Here is a 23662-nt window from a genome sequence, read left to right as displayed (position 1 = left end):
ACATGATGTGGCATATGTGACTTCTTACCCCTAAACACATTTCACAGTTAAATAAGCTAATGCTTGTGAAGCGTACCAGCTCAGAACACAGGCAAGAGAACCCAGGTATTTTGATTTTAGGATCCAGTGCACTTTGTTGTAAAATGGTGGCAAAGACTGACTATTTTTATAATGGACAGAAGAATTATACTACATATGAAATTACTTATAAGAAATCAGGAGAATCAGATCTAACTTTCCTGAATTTGTAACGGCTATATAAGGGTCAGATGCTCGGTTTCCAGGAATCAGACTCTGAGACAGAATTTCAAATCAGGCAATTTATTAGCAAGTGCTTTCTGGAATAATACCTGAGAGGGTAAAGGATGCAGGATTGGGAGGAGGGAGAAATGGAATTGGAGGTGCCCTTTAAGGGGGACTTCAGCTGACCCCACAGGTTGTTCTACTGATGGATCGTCCTTCAGAGTTGTCCCAAAGGAGGCTTCTGGACTTTGTCTCCAATCTTTGTCTGGATATTGATGCAGGCTACCCCCCAATCTCCCACAAGAAATGGGGTATAATCCTGGGTGAGCAACTTCTTTGGCTAAGAGCCATTTCTGGAAAGATGTAGATTTACGTACATTTCTAGTATTTTATTACTTGATGGAACATACGTATTTGTTCAACCTTCGATCCTCTTTCCATTTTCAACTTGTGTTTTCTTGTGGAAAATGCTGGAGGAGAGGAGGGGAATCAGAAGTAGGAGAGATTTGGATTGAAGAAGATGGCCTTTAAGATCACATGAGTTAAGGGGGAGGAGTCAAGATGGCGAAGAAGTAGCAAGCTGAGACTGCTTCAGCTAGCCGGAGATCAGCTAGGTAGCTTATCTAAAGATTGCAAACACCTGAAAATCCAGCGGCAGATCGAAGAGAAGAAGAACAGCAATTCTGGAAACAGAAAAACAACCACTTTCTGAAAGGTAGGACCGGCGGAGAAGTGAATCCAAAGCGACAGGAAGATAGACCCCGGGGGGAGGGGCCGGCTCCCGGCAAGCAGCGGAGCAACCGCGCACAAAATCAGGACTTTTAAAAGTCTGTTCCGCTGAGGGACATCGCTCCAGAGGCTAAACCGGGGCGAAGCCCACGCGGGGTCAGCATGGCCTCAGGTCCCACAGGGTCACAGAAGGATCGGGGGTGTCTGAGTGTCGCAGAGCTTGCGGGTATTGGAACGGGAAAGCCGGCTGCAGAGACAGAGCCGACAGTAAGCTCGCAGCTCGGGGTGACCTTGAACCGGACGCAGGCTCGGTGAGCTCGGAGCGCGGCCGGAGGTCAGGCAGACGGGAGTGACTGGGTGCTGTTCTCTGAGGGCGCACTGAGGAGTGGGGCCCTGGGCTCTCGGCTCCTCCGGGCCGGAGACCAGGAGGCCGCCATTTGTATTCCCGTCCTCCGGAACTCTACGGAAAGCGCTCAGGGAACAAAAGCTCCTGAAAGCAAACCCGAGCGGATTACTCACCCCGGCCCGGGGAAGGGCGGTGTAATTCCGCCTGGGGCAAAGACACTTGAGAATCACTACAACAGGCCCCTCCCCCAGAAGATCAACAAGAAATCCAGCCGAGACCAAGTTCACCTACCAAGAAGTGCGGTTTCAATACCAAGGAGAGCAGCAGAATTCCAGAGGAGGAGAAAGCCAAGCACGGAACTCATGGCTTTTTTCCTGTGATTTTTTTTAGTCTTGCAGTTAATTTAATTTTTTCTTTTTCATTTTTTTTTTTTTTCTTCTCGCCTTCGGGTAAATTTTTTTTTTTTTTAACTGTTACCTTTTTCTTTTTTACATTTTTCTCAGGTGTTTTCTTTTTAAAAAATTTTTTTTCTTTTCTTTTCTTTTTTTTTTTTCTTTTCTTTGTTCTTTTTTTTTCTTTCTTCCTTTTTGAACCTTTTTTTATCCCCTTTCTCCCCACTCACGATTTTGGATCTCTTCTAATTTGGTTAAAGCATATTTTCCTGGGGTTGTTGCCACCCTTTTAGTATTTTACTTGCCCCTTCATTTACTCTTATCTGGCCAAAATGACAAGACGTAAAAATTCAACACAAAAAAAAGAACAAGAGGCAGTACCGAAGGCTAGGGACCTAATCAATACAGACATCGGTAATATGTCAGATCTAGAGTTCAGAATGACAATTCTCAAGGTTCTAGCCGGGCTCGAAAAAGGCATGGAAGATATTAGAGAAACCCTCTCGAGAGATATAAAAGCCCTTTCTGGAGAAATAAAAGAACTAAAATCTAACCAAGTTGAAATAAAAAAAGCTATTAATGAGGTGCAATCAAAAATGGAGGCTCTAACTGCTAGGATAAATGAGGAAGAAGAAAGAATTAGTGATATAGAAGACCAAATGACAGAGAATAAAGAAGCTGAGCAAAAGAGGGACAAACAGCTACTGGACCACAAGGGGAGAATTCGAGAGATAAGTGACACCATAAGATGAAACAACATTAGAATAATTGGGATTCCAGAAGAAGAAGAAAGAGAGAGGGGAGCAGAAGGTATACTGGAGAGAATTATTGGGGAGAATTTCCCCAATATGGCAAAGGGAATGAGCATCAAAATTCAGGAGGTTCAGAGAACGCCCCTCAAAATCAATAAGAATAGGCCCACACCCCGTCACCTAATAGTAAAATTTACAAGTCTCAGTGACAAAGAGAAAATCCTGAAAGCAGCCCGTGAAAAGAAGTCTGTAACATACAATGGTAAAAATATTAGATTGGCAGCTGACTTATCCACAGAGACCTGGCAGGCCAGAAAGAGCTGGCATGATATTTTCAGAGCACTAAACGAGAAAAACATGCAGCCCAGAATACTATATCCAGCTAGGCTATCATTGAAAATAGAAGGAGAGATTAAAAGCTTCCAGGACAAACAACAACTGAAAGAATTTGCAAATACCAAACCAGCTCTACAGGAAATATTGAAAGGGGTCCTCTAAGCAAAGAGAGAGCCTACAAGTGGTAGATCAAAAAGGAACAGAGACCATATACAGTAACAGTCACCTTACAGGCAATACAATGGCACTAAATTCATATCTCTCAATAGTTACCCTGAATGTGAATGGGCTAAATGCCCCTGTCAAAAGACATAGGGTATCAGAATGGATAAAAAAACAAAACCCATCTATATGTTGCCTCCAAGAAACTCATTTTAAGCCCGAAGACACCTCCAGATTTAAAGTGAGGGGGTGGAAAAGAATTTACCATGCTAATGGACATCAGAAGAAAGCAGGAGTGGCAATCCTTATATCAGATCAATTAGATTTTAAGCCAAAGACTATAATAAGAGATGAGGAAGGACACTATATCATACTCAAAGGGTCTGTCCAACAAGAAGATTTAACAATTTTAAATATCTATGCCCCCAACGTGGGAGCAGCCAACTATATAAACCAATTAATAACAAAATCAAAGAAACACATCAACAATAATACAATAATAGTAGGGGACTTTAACACTCCCCTCACTGAAATGGACAGGTCATCCAAGAAAAGATCAGCAAGGAAATAAAGGCCTTAAACGACACACTGGACCAGATGGACATCACAGATATATTCAGAATATTTCATCCCAAAGCAACAGAATACACATTCTTCTCTAGTGCACATGGAACATTCTCCAGAATAGATCACATCCTCGGTCCTAAATCAGGACTCAACCGGTATCAAAAGATTGGGATCATTCCCTGCATATTTTCAGACCACAATGCTCTAAAGCTAGAACTCAACCACAAAAGGAAGTTTGGAAAGAACCCAAATACATGGAGACTAAACAGTATCCTTCTAAAGAATGAATGGGTCAACCGGGAAATTAAAGAAGAATTGAAAAAAATCATGGAAACAAATGATAATAAAAATACAACAGTTCAAAATCTGTGGGACACAACAAAGGCACTCCTGGGAGGAAAATATATAGCGGTACAAGCCTTTCTCAAGAAACAAGAAAGGTCTCAGGTACACAACCTAACCCTACAACTAAAGGAGCTGGAGAAAGAACAAGAAAGAAACCCTAAGCCCAGCAGGAGAAGAGAAATCATAAAGATCAGAGCAGAAATCAATGAAATAGAAACCAAAAAAACAATAGAACAAATCAACAAAACTAGGAGCTGGTTCTTTGAAAGAATTAATAAAATTGATAAACCCCTGGCCCGACTTATCAAAAAGAAAAGAGAAAGGACCCAAATAAATAAAATCATGAATGAAAGAGGAGAGATCACAACTAACACCAAAGAAATACAAACTATTATAAGAACATACTATGAGCAACTCTACGGCAATAAATTTGACAATCTGGAAGAAATGGATGCATTCCTAGAAACATATAAACTACCACAACTGAAACAGGAAGAAATAGAAAGCCTGAACAGACCCATAACCAGTAAGGAGATTGAAACAGTCATTAAAAATCTCCAAACAAACAAAAGCCCAGGGCCAGACGGCTTCCCGGGGGAATTCTACCAAACATTTAAAGAAGAACTAATTCCTATTCTCCTGAAACTGTTCCAAAAAATAGAAATGGAAGGAAAACTTCCAAACTCATTTTATGAGGCCAGCATCACCTTGATCCCAAAACCAGACAAGGATCCCACCAAAAAAGAGAGCTATAGACCGATATCCTTGATGAACACAGATGCGAAAATACTCAACAAAATACTAGCCAATAGGATTCAACAGTACATTAAAAAGATTATTCACCACGACCAAGTGGGATTTATTCCAGGGCTGCAAGGTTGGTTCAACATCTGCAAATCAGTCAATGTGATAGAACACATCAATAAAAGAAAGAACAAGAACCATATGATACTCTCAATAGATGCTGAAAAAGCATTTGACAAAGTACAGCATCCCTTCCTGATCAAAACTCTTCAAAGTGTAGGGATAGAGGGCACATACCTCAAAATCATCAAAGCCATCTATGAAAAACCCACCGCAAATATCATTCTCAATGGAGAAAAACTGAAAGCTTTTCCACTAAGGTCAGGAACACGGCAGGGATGTCCATTATCACCACTGCTATTCAACATAGTACTAGAGGTCCTAGCCTCAGCAATCAGACAACAAAAGGAAATTAAAGGCATCCAAATCGGCAAAGAAGTCAAATTATCACTCTTCGCAGATGATATGATACTATATGTGGAAAACCCAAAAGACTCCACTCCAAAACTGCTAGTACTTATACAGAAATTCAGTAAAGTGTCAGGATATAAAATCAATGCACAGAAATCAGTTGCATTTCTCTACACCAACAGCAAGACAGAAGAAAGAGATATTAAGGAGTCAATCCCATTTACAATTGCATCCAAAACCATAAGATACCTAGGAATAAACCTAACCAAAGAGACACAGAATCTATATTCAGAAAACTATAAAGTACTCATGAAAGAAATTGAGGAAGACACAAAGAAATGGTAAAATGTTCCATGCTCCTGGATTGGAAGAATAAATATTGTGAAAATGTCTATGCTACCTAAAGCAATCTACACATTTAATGCAATTCCTATCAAAGTACCATCCATCTTTTTCAAAGAAATGGAACAAATAATGCTAAAATTTATATGGAACCAGAAAAGACCTCGAATAGCCAAAGGGATATTGAAAAAGAAAGCCAAAGTTGGTGGCATCACAATTCCGGACTTCAAGCTCTATTACAAAGCTGTCATCATCAAGACAGCATGGTACTGGCACAAAAACAGACACATAGATCAATGGAACAGAATAGAGAGCCCAGAAATAGACCCTCAAATCAATGGTCAACTCATCTTCGACAAAGCAGGAAAGAATGTCCAATGGAAAAAAGACAGCCTCTTCAATAAATGGTGCTGGGAAAACTGGACAGCCACATGTAGAAAAATGAAATTGGACCATTTCCTTACACCACACACAAAAATAGACTCAAAATGGATGAAGGACCTCAATGTGCGAAAGGAATCCATCAAAATCCTTGAGGAGAACACAGGCAGCAACCTCTTCGACCTCTGCCGCAGCAACATCTTCCTAGGAACAACACAAAAGGCAAGGGAAGCAAGGGAAAAAATGAACTATTGGGATTTCATCAAGATCAAAAGCTTTTGCACAGCAAAGGAAACAGTTAACAAAATCAAAAGACAACTGACAGAATGGGAGAAGATATTTGCAAACGACATATCAGAGAAAGGGCTAGTGTCCAGAATCTATAACGAACTTAGCAAACTCAACACCCAAAGAACAAATAATCCAATCAAGAAATGGGCAGAGGACATGAACAGACATTTCTGTAAAGAAGACATCCAGATGGCCAACAGACACATGAAAAAGTGCTCCATATCACTCGGCATCAGGGAAATACAAATCAAAACCACAATGAGATATCACCTCACACCAGTCAGAATGGCTAAAATCAACACGTCAGGAAATGACAGATGCTGGCGAGGATGTGGAGAAAGGGGAACCCTCCTATATTGTTGGTGGGAATGCAAGCTGGTGCAGCCACTCTGGAAAACAGCATGGAGGTTCCTCAGAATGTTGAAAATAGAACTGTCCTATGACCCAGCAATTGCACTATTGGGTATTTACCCTAAAGATACAAATGTAGTGATCCAAAGGGGCACATGCACCCGAATGTTTATAGCAGCAATGTCCACAATAGCCAAACTATGGAAAGAACCTAGATGTCCATCAACAGATGAATGGATCAAGAAGATGTGGTATAAATACACAATGGAATACTCTGCAGCCATCAAAAGAAATGAAATCTTGCCATTTGCGACAACATGGATGGAACTAGAGCGAATCATGCTTAGCAAAATAAGTCAAGCAGAGAAAGACAACTATCATATGATCTCCCTGATATGAGGAAGTGGTGATGCAACATGGAGGCTTAAGTGGGTAGGAGAAGAATAAATGAAACAAGATGGGATTGGGAGGGAGACAAACCATAAGTGACTCTTAATCTCACAAAACAAACTGAGGGTTGCTGGGGGGAGGGGGTTTGGGAGAAGAGGGTGGGATTATGGACATTGGGGAGGGTATGTGCTTTGGTGAGTGCTGTGAAGTGTGTAAACCTGGTGATTCACAGACCTGTACCCCTGGGGATAAAAATATATGTTTATAAAAAATAAAAATTAAAAAATATAAAAAGAAAAAAAAAAAGATCACATGAGTTAAAAAGAATTCTGATAATTTAATGTATGAGAGTTTATTAGGCAGAATTTTCTTGAATTTCATTTTTTTTCCCCTACATCTTTGACGGGGAAAATATAATATCAGATCTTAAAGGAAAAAAGAAGTCTCAAAAAAGTGGCCTGAAGCATCTAGTAAAAAGACTGAGGCAAAGGAAGGCATACAGTTTTTCTTTTTTGATAGCTTAGGAACTGCTTATGACTACTGGTTTGGGCCTTTCTGGAGCATTTACTTTCTGGAGCCAACTCTTTCTCCCCCTGCCCCATTCCCACCATCTGCTTTAGTCACTTGATTGCAAAACTCAAACGATGGGTTGGAGAAGCTATTAAGAAGTGAAATAAAGCTGCATGAGAAAAAGCAGATTTTAAAAACCAGTTTTGTTGGCTTGAGGCATCATGCTACCAGAAGGCCATTTGTACCCACATATGAGGATACTTGTAACCTCTGAAACATTTGCTTCTAAGTCAGAAGTCTCGTATGAGCCTTGGATTCATGGTGTTAGCAGCCAGTATCCTAAAACTGGTCCCTGCTTAATAGATTCTAGAACTGGGCAATCATTCCATCACCCTGCAGGCCCTGTGAATGCCCCCATCTGACCAAGAGTGCTTTTCTTAGGAATAATGAGTGCAAACAACTGTTCTAGGACCATCGTAAACACCAACACATACAAGTTTGCAACTATTCAGAACCATGGGAGCAGTGGCAAGAAAGAGAAAGTTAAAAGCTCATTTAAATTTGCGTTAGAAATGAGGTCATTGTCTAATATGTTTGTGACTCCAAATAATAATTTGATCATTACATTATTAAGAACAATATTTGTTCTTTGACTCTTGAATGGCATACTTCATTCTTCTTCTTACTATGAGTTTCTGCAGGAGGTAGTATTTTTATGTTCCTCTCTAGGTCCCACAGTGCAGAGCAGTTGTTAAGGAATGACAGTTGAAAACCCAGAGGTGGTTTCTTCATAGTTCCATAAGCTAATGACTTATTAAATAAAATTAATTGATTGGTAATTCCACTGGATTAGCAAAATCAGCAGGTCAATAGGATAGTGCAGACAAAGTCAAGATATGGCTTTTAAGCTCATATCTTATGAGCTTATGAGTATGCAATTGTGTTTTTAGGGAGGATTTTGCAAGGCAAAAAAATGGTTTATCAGAGATACATAAATATCAGAATATTTCTGATGAAGAACTGGTAAAGGTAAAAAAATTTTGGGTGGTGGAGTACAAAAGAAATACAATCATAGCTTTTGGAAAAGCTTCCTAGAGCAGTATGAAAAATAAGAATACCTTGCTTTTTAAGGTTTGTGTCACCTAATTCTTTTCTAATTCCTAATGTCTTAGACATTTCTACAACAAAATACCACATCTTTTATACCAAGGCCTTTCTCATCTGAGTAAGTCTTTTGGGCAGCCTGGGGTAACTTATAAAAGACTAAAGCGTGTCTTGAGAAAGTCAGGGATCTGCAGAAAAGGGACCAGTGTGGTGACTCAAGCTCATCTCAAAGGATTCCTTCAGACCCAGATCAGAGGCTCCCTTTCCTGTGGTCTCATCTTCTGTCTTATACTCATGGTATCAACATGTACACTTGAGTGTTTACTATTTCAGATTTCCAGACTTCTGGCCGTAACTTGCCGAAGAAAATCTCAGTTGAAAAAGGTCAGACAGAAGGGAGCAAGGCTGTAGAATCCACTAAAGATTTCCAAGTCCCCTGCTCACAGTGTCCTCCCTCTGATCTCGGCACATCCTGATGGCCACCCTGTGGGGACAGTGGTCTGGTCACTTCCACATCACACGTCATATCCGGGCTGACTAGGTCTAAATAAATGAGGACTTCCCTTAGCTCATGAAGGACAGAACAAAAATTTGGTAATTCTACCAACTTAGATTTTGTTTTATAATCATAATTTCAGTTATTTTCCCCTGCCAGGAAAGAATTTTCCTGTCTAATCTCAAAAATCTTAGCATCACATTTCCCTCAGGTTCAAATTTGAGTTAAAGCCTACCATTTAAGGGTGTCTGGGTGGCTCAGTTGATTAAGCATCTGCCTTTGGTTCGGGTCATGATCCCAGGGTCCTGGGATCAAGTTCTGCATCAGGCTCCCTGCTCAGCAGGGAGCCTGATTCTCCCTCTTCCTCTGCCCCTCCCCTTCCTCTGCTTGTGCTCTCTCTCTGAGACAAGTAAATAAATAAAATCTTTAAAAAAAATAATAAAAGAGTAAGGGAGAGGACAATCTTTTTCTTTTTATGTCTTTTATTTCATATCAGAAAACCAATTTTAACGAATGCTTTCATATACCAATGTCACTGTTCAGAGAACAAAGATTTTTTTTTTTACTTTTTAATTTAAATTCTATTTAATTAACATAGACTGCATTATTAGTTTCAGAGGTAGATTTTAGTGATTCATCAGTTGCATGTAACACCCAGTGCTCATTACTTCAAGTGCCCTCCTTAATGCCCTCACCCAGTTACCCCATCATTCCACACACCTCCCTTCCAGCAACCCTCAGTTTGTTTCCTATAAACCCTCAGTTGGTTTGCCTCCGTCTGTTTTCATCTTATTTTATTTTTCCTTCTTTTCTCCAATGTTCACCTGTTTTGCTTCTTAAATTCCACTTGGGAGTAAAACCATATGGTATTTGTCTTTCTCTGGCTGACTTATTTCACTTAGATAATACTCTCTGGTTCCATCCACTTTGTTGCAAATGGCAAGATTTCATTCTTTTTGATGGCTGAGTAATATTCCATTGAAGATATACCACATCTTCTCTCACCATTCATGTGTTGATGGACATCTAGGTTCTTTCCATATTTTGGCTATTATGGACATTGCTACTATAAACATTGGGGTGCAGGAGCTGTTTCAGATCACTATGTTTATATCCTTTCAATAAATACTTAGTAGTGCAATTGCTGGGTCATAGGGTAGCTCTATTTTTAACTTTCTGTGGCATCCCCATAGTGTTTTCCAGAATGGCTGCATCAGTTTGCATTCCCACCAACAGTACATCAGTTTCTCTGCAACCTCAACAACATTTGTTGTTTCTTGAGTTGTTTATTTTAGCCATTCTGACTGATGTGATGGGGTGTGATGTGATAGCTCACTGTGGTATCTTATTGTGGTTTTGATTTGTATTTCCCTGATGCCAAGTACTGAGCATTTTCCATGTGTCTGTTGGCCATTTGTGTATCTTCTTTGTTAACCTGATTTTGAAAAATGGAGTTTCTTTTGCATTTGTGCTGCATTCCATTGGTCACCAGACCAACCCTGGTGAACTGTATCAGGGAACTCGACAAGGATGTGAATACCATGCAGTGGGACTCTATTGCAGGCATCTCAGATCTTGGCTGTAACTAGATCATGAACCCAGGTAGTTTGACCTCAGTGCTTGGGCTCTTTACCACAATGTTGAGAATAACTACAGAACACACATTTATGAATATTCATACATTTCCTAAGGGCAGTATGAGGATATTGGTGGAGTTCGTGGATATTCCATGATTATTTGTTAAAGAACACCTGAAAACGTGAAGGAGATGAAAATATTTATCAAAGGCAGTAGACACTAAATTTCCAAAGAGTCCAGATGTTATATAGATCATCGCAGAAAAGACATAGTAAGGAGAGGTAGAATGAGAAATCATTTCAGTTAAATTCTTTTCACTTCAAAATTTTATCTTTAATTTTTCTACCTCTCCTCCTCAACACATCTCTCAACTCTGTCAAGTACCATGTTGAGAAATACCTACAGAGGGTTTTATTTCTTAAAATTGTAGCTTAAAAAAAATCTCCACTTTAGATTTCCTGTAGATTATATTTAGTGTCCACATTTTTAAGAATGTTGTAAAAGCTTTCCAGTATCAATATGCCCTGTTCAAAGAGCTAACTAATTCGGTGAGGGAATTTCTACTTGAAAAATCTTTGTGCATCAGTGTGAGATATAAATTCAATTGTCAGCAAGCTGTGTCAGAGCAGATTTCTTGTCATATTTGACCATAGAGCAGAGATTTATTGAAAATTCTTGATGATATCGGTTTCTGAGTTGTTTTACATAAACATAGCAGTGCAGTGAATGCTTTGAACTGTAATGTGAGGGAGGGAGAGAGAGAGAGAGAAAAAAAAATGTGTGTGTGTGTGTGTGTGTGTGTGTGTGTGTTTCTGGCTCTCAACCCTGACATGTAGGAGAAAAATACCAAACGGCATTTCAGTACATAGTGTTGTATCCAGCTTACTTTAGAATGATGATTTCTGCAACAACCATCTTCTAAGTAGGTGTAGACTTCTGTGCCCTTTCAGAAATGAATCATGAATCAAAATACTTCAAAACCAATGCTTTGGAATACAGACTATTCTATTTCATGCTAGGGAACAGACAATGGGAATTGTTGAGATCCAGAAACATACAATAGGTTTATTATTTTTAAAAGAACTTTTATTATTTGCAAGCCATTTGTACCCAGGTCAGTAGTGAAAATGCAAAAACTAGAAAGGAAAATTCCTTTCTTCCATAATGAAAGACTTGGAACTGCAATATAAATTTAGTCTCTTGGCTTCTCTGAGTTCTCTGATTTTATATTCTGTGGCTTGCCAAATTATTTTATGTTTTTCTATTCAAGTTTATTCAACTCTAACTCCAAGGAGATATTTATGAAATTATTTTTCCCTAAATGTATTATAAAATATTGGTTATGTTCACATAATGATATTGATAAGGAAATATGCACAATTTGTGGAGTGGATGCCTTCTATATCTAAGGGAAACTATCATTGTCACATTTATTTATGAGTAAAAATTGTCAACCCAGAGACAGCTTTACAATCTGGCAATCAACATTAATGACTACGCAGTGATCCCATTTGATCAGTAAGATGGGTGAAATCATTAAATTGACTGCCTTGGGAGATGAGAGTTTAAGTTTCCTAAATATAGACATTATGTTATCATATGGCTCTTATTTACAAATGTATTCAAGTCCATTATTATTACTATTATTACTATTATTACTAAAGTATCTGTACACCCCAGGAAACTAAATAATATATCAAACCACTTAAATAGTCTCCAGTGGGTTAAAATGACAGATTTCAAAATATTACTTCTAGAAAATCCTTCTTATTAACTCACTTGAAAAATATAAAGTATCTCTAGCACTGTACTGTGAGAGATAGAAAGACTACAAAATTATAACCTCTTTCTTTAAGAGATTTATAATCATTTTAGCTAATATCTGGCTTGAGTCTCTGACTCTTTTTATAATTTTCCTATCATCTTTTTTTTCTTTTCCTTTTTTCTGGAGTCTGTTCATGTGTTTATTTACCCACAATTTACTCTTGATAAAATATCTTTAAAGACATTGTGCTATGTACCACTTATTTTCAAATTTTCCATCAATTCTTCCCAAAAATAATTTAGAAAACTTTGTAACACCTCAAGAATTTTTAATTTAACATTTAAAACACTTTGTTATAAATATCTGTGAAGGATGTAATTTTTTTAGTATACTACTCTTTTACATAAATCCAAATGCACGGAAATACCATAGCAATTCAATATCCACCATCATCCATTTACAAAATATATGAGGAAGCATCTCTCTAACAGAGAAAAATTTGGAGTGCCTGGGTGGGCTCAGTTGTTAAGTGTCTGCCTCTGGCTCAGGTCATGATCCCGGCGTCCTGGGATCAAGCCCCACATTGGGCCTCCTGCTCATCCAGAAGGCTGCTTCCCCCCTCCTACTTCCCCTCTCTTGCTGTCTTTCTCTTTGTGTCAAATAAATAAAATCTTAAAAAAAAAAAAAAAGTTGGTGGACTTTAAAAAAAAACAGAAAAATGTACACATGTTTCTCCTTGAACTGGTTTCTACAATTCATTCTCCCAACAGAATAATACACAAATATAATCTGTCTTTATGTCTTTTATTGATCATCTATCTTATTTCTTTGCAGTATTATATTTTAATAAGCCGAAATTATTTGTTTATTATTATAAACTTATGTGAGCATAACTTTAGGTTTAACTGCTAAGGTTTTTTTCTTTAGGGTTAACATTACAATTAGTATTTCTGTACAATTGTGTTTAAAGGAAGATTTTATTAGCATTCTATCACTTAATGACACAAATGAGGCTTTTTCTGCACAATTACTGGATACATTTGTGGATGAAAGTACTTAATGCATCAGTTCTATTCCAGTGTTTTATTCACCTAAACACTGAGAAATTTTGTTTGTATATATGTGTGGGTGAGTGTTACAACAATGAGAAATTTATAGCACTCAATGATTTGAACCTCCTAATTACATTCCAGAATCATGCTGTGAACTCTCATCTGAAGTTATTTTTCATAATATTTCAACTAACTGGATATTGTCCTCCAGTTATGCTGGAAGTAAAAATTTTAGAAACTGCCTGACTTTCATAAGTATTTGTTACTCAGTCAAGCTATTTGCTTTCTCATTTTTAAGAGGTTCATCTATAAGAAACTTCACCAAGATTTATAGAATAATTATAGAATACATCTGCAAATTTTTTCCATGAAGTACTTCATATAATACCATATATTATGACAGGATTGGAAACATTGAAGCATCACTTTCAATATGCTGTTACCAATATAATTTTTTGAAAAATGTTTTTATTCTCTTAAAATCTATATAGTTTGTATTCATTTCATGGAAAATACCCATCATTTAACCTACTTAAAAGTTAATCCTTATTTTGAAACCAATACTTTTTTTCAATTGTTCAATTCAGAAAACATGTTAACATATATTTCAAGGAGTATTATAAATACACTGAAAAATAAATTCCAGAATGCAATTTCAAAAGCTGTTTTACTAGAAGCAGCCCTTTTGATTTGAAGTGTTTAGGTTTAATGTAATGAATCTTCATTTTAAGTTAGAAAAAAATATTTTTAAATCTACATGTTGTTTCTAACTAATTTAAATAATGCAATATCATCCGTATCAATGATCATGAAGTTACTTATGTAAGAGTAATATGATAAAAAGAAAGGTTCTCCTGTGGTAAATGAGCATGCTCATGCATGTTAAACTCCAGTAATTGACATTACTGGAGTGTAATTAAATAAAAATAATGCATATAATAGAACTAACTTTATTGATGTAATAGAAATATACTGCTGAAGATCATTCTAGTATCTAGTTTAGATTGTATTTTTTGTTAATAAAAAGTAGGGAATTCTAAACATTTTATGAGATGATATAAGATGAAGAGTGACTGCAATCAGAATCAATATTTTATAATGTGACATAGTTTAATAGATATTGAATAATGCTCAATACACCTAGGAAATATTATCTAAGATATTGATCTGTGGGTTTAAGCCAGTACCACTGAAAACTGTTTGGTATTCCTAGACAACATTTAGTTATATTTAAATTAACGTGTCACTAAATTGTACTGTTTTGCTGTTCAAAGGCATTTTCTTCCCATTTAAATAAAAATCTCAAATATGATTATTTAAATAAGAATCTTAAATATGATTATTGCTTTTTTCTCTCCAGAATCTCTCTCAAAAGCACTACATTCTTTCATGGAAGTAACAGAAAATTCCTATTTCCATTGCTCACTTTACACAACATCTTCATTTTCTAAACAACCCAACATATTCTAATGCCACAGTTCTTGCTTAGGAAAGAGAAAAGGGCAAAAAGAAAACAAAACAAAACAAAAATCAGAAAGCCTTAATGGGGCTTTGCAGTGGCTCGATTCATTGAAACTGTGGGAAGTTTGAAATCTCAGGGTAGTGCTCTCTGTAAGGGGCTGGAAGAGGCAGCTGTCTTTCTTAGAGTAGGAAAGGGACTGTGGAAAGAGAGGCAAGTAAGGGAACCTACATGATACTATTGATGAAGTTCTAGAACCTAGGTGACATGGCAGTCAGGGCTGCCTGAGGGATGCTACACATAGGACTGAGGGGGAGCGGATGGGAGGGGTACAAGGTGCCAGCTTTTGCTTTGTCCTCAGCCAGCCTTGTGCTCCCTCATCACTATGATGAGTATTTGTAGGTTTGAAGATGTGAAAATTTAGCCCTTTCCTCTTTTCTTTGTTAGGTGGCTACCTAAGAAAAATAATAATAGGGGCGCCTGGGTGGCTCAGTAGGTTAAGCATCTGCCTTCTGCCTAGTTCATGATCTCAGGGTCCTGGGATCAAGCCCCACATCAGGCTCTCTGCTCAGCAGGGAGCCCGCTTCTTCTCTCTGCCCACCTCTCTGCCTACTTGGGATCTCTGTCAAATAAATAAAATCTTAAAAAAAAAAAAAAAGAAAAGAAAAAAAAGAAAATAATAATAATAACAACTTTTTTTTTTTTTTTTTTTTTTTGCAGCTGTCGTGAGTGCCATCCCTGTGCCTACCCTGGAAAGTGCCCAGTACCCAGGAATCCTCCCGTCTCCCACGTGTGGATACCCGCACCCGCAGTTTACCCTCCGGCCCGTGCCATTCCCCACACTGTCTGTGGACCGAGGCTTCGGAACAGGAAAAAGTCAGTGTAATGCATTTTCCTTTCTTTTTACTAAGAAATGGATAAAAACCAAGGACGTCTTGTTCAATGTATAGCATTTTGACATTCTCATTTACCTCTGCTCTGGGTCAAAATCAGAGGACTGATTCTCTGGCAGCCTTTCCACAGCACTATCCATGGACAATATGGGTAGCTGTGGGGAAACAAAGGTTAACAAAGGGAAACAAAGCTTAGTAAAGCAATGATGTGTTGGGTGCTTGAAATTCATATGTTCTGTCAACTAGGAAATGACTAATCAAGTGACTGTTCTCCAGCATATTCTTATGTAAGTGTCTGTTGGTTATATTTAAAGGTATCTCATTGATTCCTCAGGGACCAATGCTTAAAAGAATACTTTAGCCTTCTTAAATCCATTAAGCAAGATCTTTTGATTTTTTAATTAATAATTGTTGGAGACGGAAAAAAATTTCCAAAGGAGTATTTCCTTTGTTTTTGTATTATTATTTTTCTGATTTTAATGAGATAATAGTTGACATATAACATTGTGTAAATTTAAAGTTTAGAATGTGTTGATTTGCTACACTTACATATTACAGAATGGTTACCACCATAAAATTGGTTAATACCGTCCTCACGTTATATAATTTCCATTTCTTTTTTGTGGTGAGGTTTTAAATGTACTTTCTTAGCAACTTTCAAGTATACAAAACAGTATTATTAGCTATCATCACTATGCTGCACATTAGACGCCCAAGTTATAATCACTTATAACTTGAAGTTTGTACTCTTTGACCAAGATCATTCTTTTTTTCTCTGTCCCCCAGATCCTGGTAACCACAATTATAGTTGCTATTTTTATGAGTTTGTCTTTTTAGTTTCTATATATAAGGGATATCATACAGTATCTTTCTTTTCCTGACTTTTTTCACTTAGCATAATGCCTTCAAGGTCATCTATTTGTTGCAAACAGCAGGGTGTCCTTCTTTCTCATAGCTGAATAATACTCCATTTTGCATATCTACCATATCTTCTTTATCTACATCCATTGATGGATGCTTAATTGTTTCCATACCTTGGCTATTCTGAATAATGCTACAGTAAGCATGGGAGTGTGTGTATATCTTCAAGATCTCGTTTTCATTTCTTTTGGATAATACCCAGAAGTGAGATTTCTGGATTATATAATAGTTCTATTTTTTTAATTTTTTTTAGGAAACTTCATACTCTTTTCCATAGTAGCTGTGCCATTTTACATTTTCAGCAACAGTGCACTCTTTTGTCCGTGTCTCTTTTGTCTTTTTGTTGATAGCCATTCTAACAGGTATGAGGTGATATCCCATTGTGATTTTGATTTGCATTTCCCTGATAATTAGTAAGGTCAAATACCTTTTCCACATATTTGATGACCATTTATATGTCTTCTTTGGAAAATGTATATTCAGTTCTTCTACACATTTTAATCCAGTTTTTTGCTATTGTATTGTGTGAATGTGTTACGTATTTTAGAATGTGTTACATGTTAACCCTTTATCAGATATGCAGTTGGCAAATATTTCCTCCCATTCTGTAAACTGCTTTTCATGTTGTTGATAGTTCTCTTTTAGCTGTACAGAAGCTTTTTAATTTGATGTAATCCCATTAGTTTATATTTGCTTTTGTTGCTTTAGCTTTTTGTTGTCAAATCCAAAAAGTCATTGCTAAAACCCATGTCCAGGAGATTATGCCCTATGTTTTCTTCTAGTTTTACAGTTTCGGGTCAGGTCTTACATTCAAGTCTTTAATCCATGTGAATTCATTTTGTGTACAGCATAAGAAATCCAGTTTCATTTTTTTAAAAGAGGCAATTCCGTCTTCTCAATGCCATTTATTAAAGAGACTATTTCCCCTGCCCCTGTATTTTCTTGGCTTTTGGGCGTAAATTCATTGACCATGTGTACATGGGTGTATCTCCAGGCTCTCCCATACTGTATGACTATTATAGCATCTTAATATAGTGTGAAATCAGGAAATGTGATGCCTCCAGCTTGATCTTCTTTCTCAGTACTGTTTTGGCTATTTCAGGTCTTTTCTGGTTCCATACAAATTTTGAGATTCTTGTTCTAGTTCTGTGAAAAATGGCATTGGATTTTTGATAGGGATTGCATTGACTATGTAGATAACTTTGGGTAGTATAGAAATTTTAACAATATTAATTCTTTCAAACCATGAGCATGAAATACCTTTCCTTTTATTTATGTCTTCTTCAATTTCTTTCATCAAAGTCTTATAGTGTTCAGTGTAAAGATCTTTTACCTCCTTGATTAAATTTATTCCTAAATGTTTTATTCTTTTTGACACAATTGCAAATGAGATTGTTTTCTTAATTTCTCTGATAGTTCAGTGGTAGCACATATGAATGTAACTGATTTTTGTGTATCAATTTAATATCCTGAAAGTACTATTTGATTTGGTTTAAGGAAAGTAAGTATGGACAGAGACTCCCAATCTATTATATACACCCCGGTGGTTTCTCTTATGCCATTTGACTTTTTTTTCCTTCAAGAACAGCATTTTAAAATTGATTTTATGGCTCTCTTCTCTTAGTTAGGAACAGGTGACTCAGCAGCTCATGTGAGATAGGATGTTTTGTAATAGATAAGACAGTAACAACAATAAAATATATTTGTGAGGTAAGCTATATTTTTTTCTAACCTAACAGGAACAGCTCTAAGAAATCATAAATCCTCTAGATGTAGCAAGGTTAGAATTAAAAGGCATCAAAAATCTGCCAAAAGAGAATTAGATTTATTTTCCCTTTTCTCACTGCACGTCATGTCTACAGAATAGAGTTGTGTGCAGAAACTCAGGAAAAATGGTTTCCCAAACCATATTGAAGAGAATTAAATGAGAAAGATATGGGAAGTCCAAAAAGAAAAATTTCCAAATCCCAGGACAGCTAGGAAGGTGATTCTAGTCAAAGAATTCAGAACCACGGGTCCCTTCTTTAGCTTCTGAAACAAAACTAGCAGAAAATAAATGATTATAGTTTTTGTTTAGTTCCTCCTCATCGAATCACCGTCTACTATTTTCTTTTGATTTCATCTATATCCTCTGACTTTAGAAGTGTGAGAAGAATGTGTAGAACGACCTTTATCTCTTCACCACACAAGACCAAGTCAAGCCAAAGTTCAGTTTTTTTAAGGAAATTAGCCATTTTGTTTTATTTTTGGTGTATTCCTGTCATCTCTATTTCTCATTTAAAGGCATAGTTTCCTTCTGAGAACTCAGCATCCCATTACTCTTTTCTTTTTCTCTTGATTCGGTGCAATGTGGACAACCATCTCATTGAATCCTAGGCATAATCATTCCAGAAGTTAAATTTCAATGAAAAAGAATATAATAAATGAGATAGCATTTTTTTTTCCTTTCCCCATTGGCCAAAATCAGTTATATGGAGAAGCTCAGTACCAAGGGAAGTATATATTCCACCCAAAATGAACTAGAGAATTTACAGGGGAAGGGAGGGAAGGGTGAGTTGTGAGCAAATAATATAGTTTGTCCAAGATTACCATACACCATCAGGATGGTCTGGATCACTGTTTCTCATCTCAGAGTCCATGCACATTCTTCTACCATGAATGTAGTTGTTTCTTAGGCTGCCATCACAAGGTACCATAAACTCGGTTGTTTAAATGACAGAATGTAGTTGTTTCTTAGGCTGCCATCAGAAGGTACCATAAACTCGGTGGTTTAAATGACAGAAATTTATTCTCTCATAGTTCTGGAGGCTAGAACTCCAAACTCAAGGTGCTGTCAGGGTTATGTTCCCCCCAGAGTCTCCAGTGGTGGATTTATCTTTGCCTCTTCCAGCTTCTGGTAGTCCCAGACATCCCTTGGCTGTGGCAGCGTAACTCCAGTATCTGCCTCCTTCACATGGCTGTCCTCCCTTTGCCTGAAGAGGTCTTAGAGACCCAGACCTCCAAGGACATATTTGGGGGCCAGAGAGCAAAGTTTTGGGTTTTTTTTTTTTTAATTCATGAGGAAGAGAGAGTGTGAGAGAGAGAGAGGCGGAGGCAAAGGAAGAAGCAGGCTCCCCGCTTCTGCATTGGGATCCCAATGCAGGGCTCGATCCCAGGGGCCTGGGATACAGATGTTAAGCCAGCTGAGCCACCCAGCTGCCCAGGGAACAAACTTTTATGAAGAGAACTGGTCTCCCAAAAAGATATATTGAAGTTTTAACCTCCAATACCTGTGAATGCGACCTTATTTAGAAAGAGGATCTTTTCATATGTCACCAAGTTAAGGTGAGCTCATGCTGAGTTAGTGTGGGTCCTAATCCCATATGCCTTGTGTCCTTAGAAGAGAAGAGACAGACACACAGGGAGAAGATGGCCGTGTGACAACAGAGGCAGAAGCTAGACTGATGCATGCAAAAGCCAAAGAACAATAAATAAACTAAGTTAAAATGTGTTCTTATTTGTGGTTAAATACTGCAGATTTGTTTATGTCTGTGGTTAGAGTCTCATGTAGCACTCTTGTGCAGGACTTTGATAGAGCAGGCTGTGTATATGTGGGGACAGAGCGTATACTGGAAATCTCTGTACCTTTCTCTCAGTTTTATACTGAACCTAAAACAGCTCTGGTAGAAATAAATAAATGTGTGAATGAATAAGTAAAGATATAAATGAATAAAAGAAAAATTTGGTCTTTTTAGTAATTTTTAAAACTTGTGTTAATTTATTTAAAAGTAAGGATTATTAAATAAGGGTAGTTATAGAACTATAATCCATAATGTAAACATAAAATATATAATGCAATTAGTATATAAAGTTATATAAATAAAGGATCCCTAAAGAGGGCTTAGCTTAGGGGCGCCTGGGTGGCTCAGTGGGTTAAAGCCTCTGCTTTCGGCTCAGGTCATGATCCCAGGGTCCTGGGATCGAGCACCGCAGGGAGCCTGCTTCCTCCTCTCTCTCTGCCTGCCTCTCTGCATACTTGTGATCTCTGTCTGTCAAATGAATAAATAAAATCTTAAAAAAAAAAAAAAAGAGGGCTTAGCTTGGGTGCCTGGGTGGCTCAATTGGTTAAGCAGCTACCTTCCACTCAGATGATGATCCCAGGACCCTGGGATGGAGTCCCACACTGCATGCTCAGCAGGGAGTCTGCTTCTCCCTCTCCCTCTGCCTGTTGCTCCCCCTGCTTGTGTGCTCTGTCTCTCTCTCTCTCTGTCAAATAAATAAATGAAATCTTTTTTATAAAAAGAGTGCTTAGCTTAATTTTTGAACTTGATATAAAATCATAAGACACAATTTTAGATCCCAGCCAAAACTTCACAGATTTTTAAAATATATATTCATTCATGCATCAAGTAATTTTTTAGCAAAAGGAATGTACAATGTGAAAGAAATAGAGAGGAATATGTGCTTCCATGTGATAGCTTAGGAAAGGAAAAGAAATAAGTACCCTCTCTTCTAGGAAACCAAATATTCTCTAAATCACTGTCAGAACCATTTAACTTCCAGCCATTCAGTATCGGTTTCTAAATGCCTTAGAGACCACTAAACATCCCTGTTCCTTCTCAAGCGAAAACATTTCATGACTCTGGCTGGAGATATCTTATTAGTCACCTTGAGAAACAACAAAAGTCACACACAGGAAAAGAAAAAACTGTGCCAAGTGTGGAGGCTCTCCTTCCTCCAAAGTTATCTGAAAGACCTTTGAGTTGCCCAAGAATCACTAAATGAATCACATAAACTCTGTTTTGAGAGAGCTGCTCCTTTCTGAAAGTCACAAATAAAGCTGAACTTCTCTCCTACCAAAAGAAAAAGAAAGTTGTAGGAGATCATTTATTTGCATTACACACATTTGGTTATCTACTGATAAAGACTTATATAATTCTGGTGGACAGATACCTCCTCGTTCTACTAACAAACCATAGTTCTGGTCTTAGCTTCAGTAGTTCAATAAGTCTTGTTCCTGGGGAACAAGAAACAGTGCCATATTTTGAAAACTTCAACCAACAGATAGTCTTGAGGCCCCATTTCTACAAGTCACTATAAACCTGGTGCCCCCATTTTCTCATTCTTGAAACAGGTAGATACCAGAGATTAGGCAATTTTTTATCATTCCTTTCAGTGTGGGTGTTGCCTTAGTGAGAAGGCTGGTCAACCTCACTCATGTTATTTTTCTGTCCCAACTCTCCCCCCGATTGGAAATCCAATAATAATGGGACTTAACCTAGATACAATCATGGGCATAGTTGAGTTTATAAATTTCTCTATAGGGACTATGCAAAAATTCACACTATCAGGAACTGGGGTTACTCAGGAATATTGCACAGTTTTTGTTCTGAGATTAATGAGTGAATTGGGTTCCTTAAGTGTTCATGTCTCAAAGTCTTTGTGTAGAGTTACTGGCATGCTCTATTTCTTTCAAATACTACAATTTGCAATAGAAGAAAAATGCCCATTTCCATTTTTGCAATATTTTTGCCAGTCATTCTATAGCAATTATTTATGTGTTGACATTAATTATTATAAAGCGCCTTGAAATTCAACTCTGCTGTGTAATTGTACACTATTTGTACAATGGAGTTCCACCATTTCATCATTTGAAAACGAGTGCCTTGCCAGCACTTCCTTGATTCTCCCTTTATTTTCTGAATTGCAGGAAGGCTGTGCTTCATGGGCAAAGGGAGGTGTTTTTTTTGCTTTCCAAGCTCTGAAATACCATGTCACTGAGCCAATTCGCTTCATATAGGTGTCCTGATGCTGGCAACTGAACTGGCCAAAGGACTCATCTGACACGAGGGCTTTGCTCCAGGGGAGCCATGGCTATCGCATTTAAGAGGTTTGATTCCCTCAAAGGTCAGCCAGTTCTGAAAAGCATTTCTTGTGCTCCACATAAAATACGAGAATTATGAATTGACTAAAGAAAACCTTGCCCATTGGATTAGATATTAAGCAAACATCATTTTCAACAAAATAGAACTAGTTCCTTACAGATTAGTGATGCATACAGTCTCCCATTCCCAGTTAGCACATTCAATTAGGCATTTTCCTTTCCATTGTGTGTGGTACTAAAGATTGATTTTGCCAGTGAGCTGGTCCATCTGTGCGGAGCTACCATTATTCCCTCAAATGTGTTCCCAGGGGGAATCATGGTGACCACCTGAAGACCTAGGGATGGAGGACTGGGCATGTGGAGAATTTGTGTCTTTAGAGATGCCAGTGAGCAATGCCATTAAAGAGAATAGGAATGGGAGTGACCCCCAAATATTCCATGATGTCATCAAAATTTCTCTGAAGCCTGAGGTTTTTGAGAAACTAAATTTTATTTTTGTGTGTGTGAGAAACTAAATTTTAGAAGACTAAAAAAGTGCATGTCAATTTTGTTAAGTCTAATGTCAATAATATTTTAACATAAATCTTTTTCATTTCAAAAATGTAGAAGAAATAGAATATGAAAATATGAAGGAAGGAATAAAGAACACAAAATATATCATTATTTCTTTAATGGCTAAAGCAGTTTCTAAAATATGATATGGATGTATTACAATCCATCTTCAATACAGTTACTTAGGGCAGATTTCTATGGAAATTGTGAAATTTCTTTCCCTGGAAAGTTATTCTTAATATGGTAGTATGCACCTGTAATAAAAACCAACCCATTGGTAATGAAGAGGGACCCAGATATAGGTTCCTACAACCTCTTCTCTCTGAGCTAGAGCTAAGAAATACTGTTATTTGGATATTGACCATTGGTCATTTTCTCCCTTAGATTAAATATGAGTCCAGAGTAAAACTGGTATAATTTTCTTTGCCTGTAACACTATATTGTCAACCATCTAATTTATGCAGTCTTTAAAGTTTTTATTTGTTTGTTTGTTTGTTTGTAATCTCTACACCCAATGTGGGGCTCAGACTCAATGACCCTGAGGTCAAGAGTCACATTCTCTTCCAACTAAGCCAGCCAGTTGCCCCTAAGAATATTAAGGAGGGAGAAACAAGTGTTCTTGTATTC

The 23662-nt window shown here is 37.5% G+C and overlaps 1 protein-coding gene across 3 annotated transcripts in view; it reads left to right on the top strand.

The window, feature by feature from the left end:
* The window catches only part of DCC (DCC netrin 1 receptor), a 1135716-nt gene that overhangs the window by 1078750 nt on the left and 33304 nt on the right, over positions 1–23662 (top strand). For all 3 annotated transcript variants that reach the window (XM_082699428.1, XM_082699427.1, XM_082699426.1), the window contains exon 26: positions 15527–15682. In XM_082699428.1, the coding sequence (XP_082555554.1) occupies positions 15527–15682 (156 nt within the window). The remainder of the gene's footprint in view (positions 1–15526; positions 15683–23662) is intronic.

Source organism: Mustela nivalis, assembly GCF_964662115.1.
Source record: "Mustela nivalis genome assembly, chromosome: 14".
NCBI classification, from domain to species: Eukaryota; Metazoa; Chordata; class Mammalia; order Carnivora; family Mustelidae; genus Mustela; species Mustela nivalis.
This window is presented reverse-complemented; position numbering and strand designations above follow the sequence as displayed.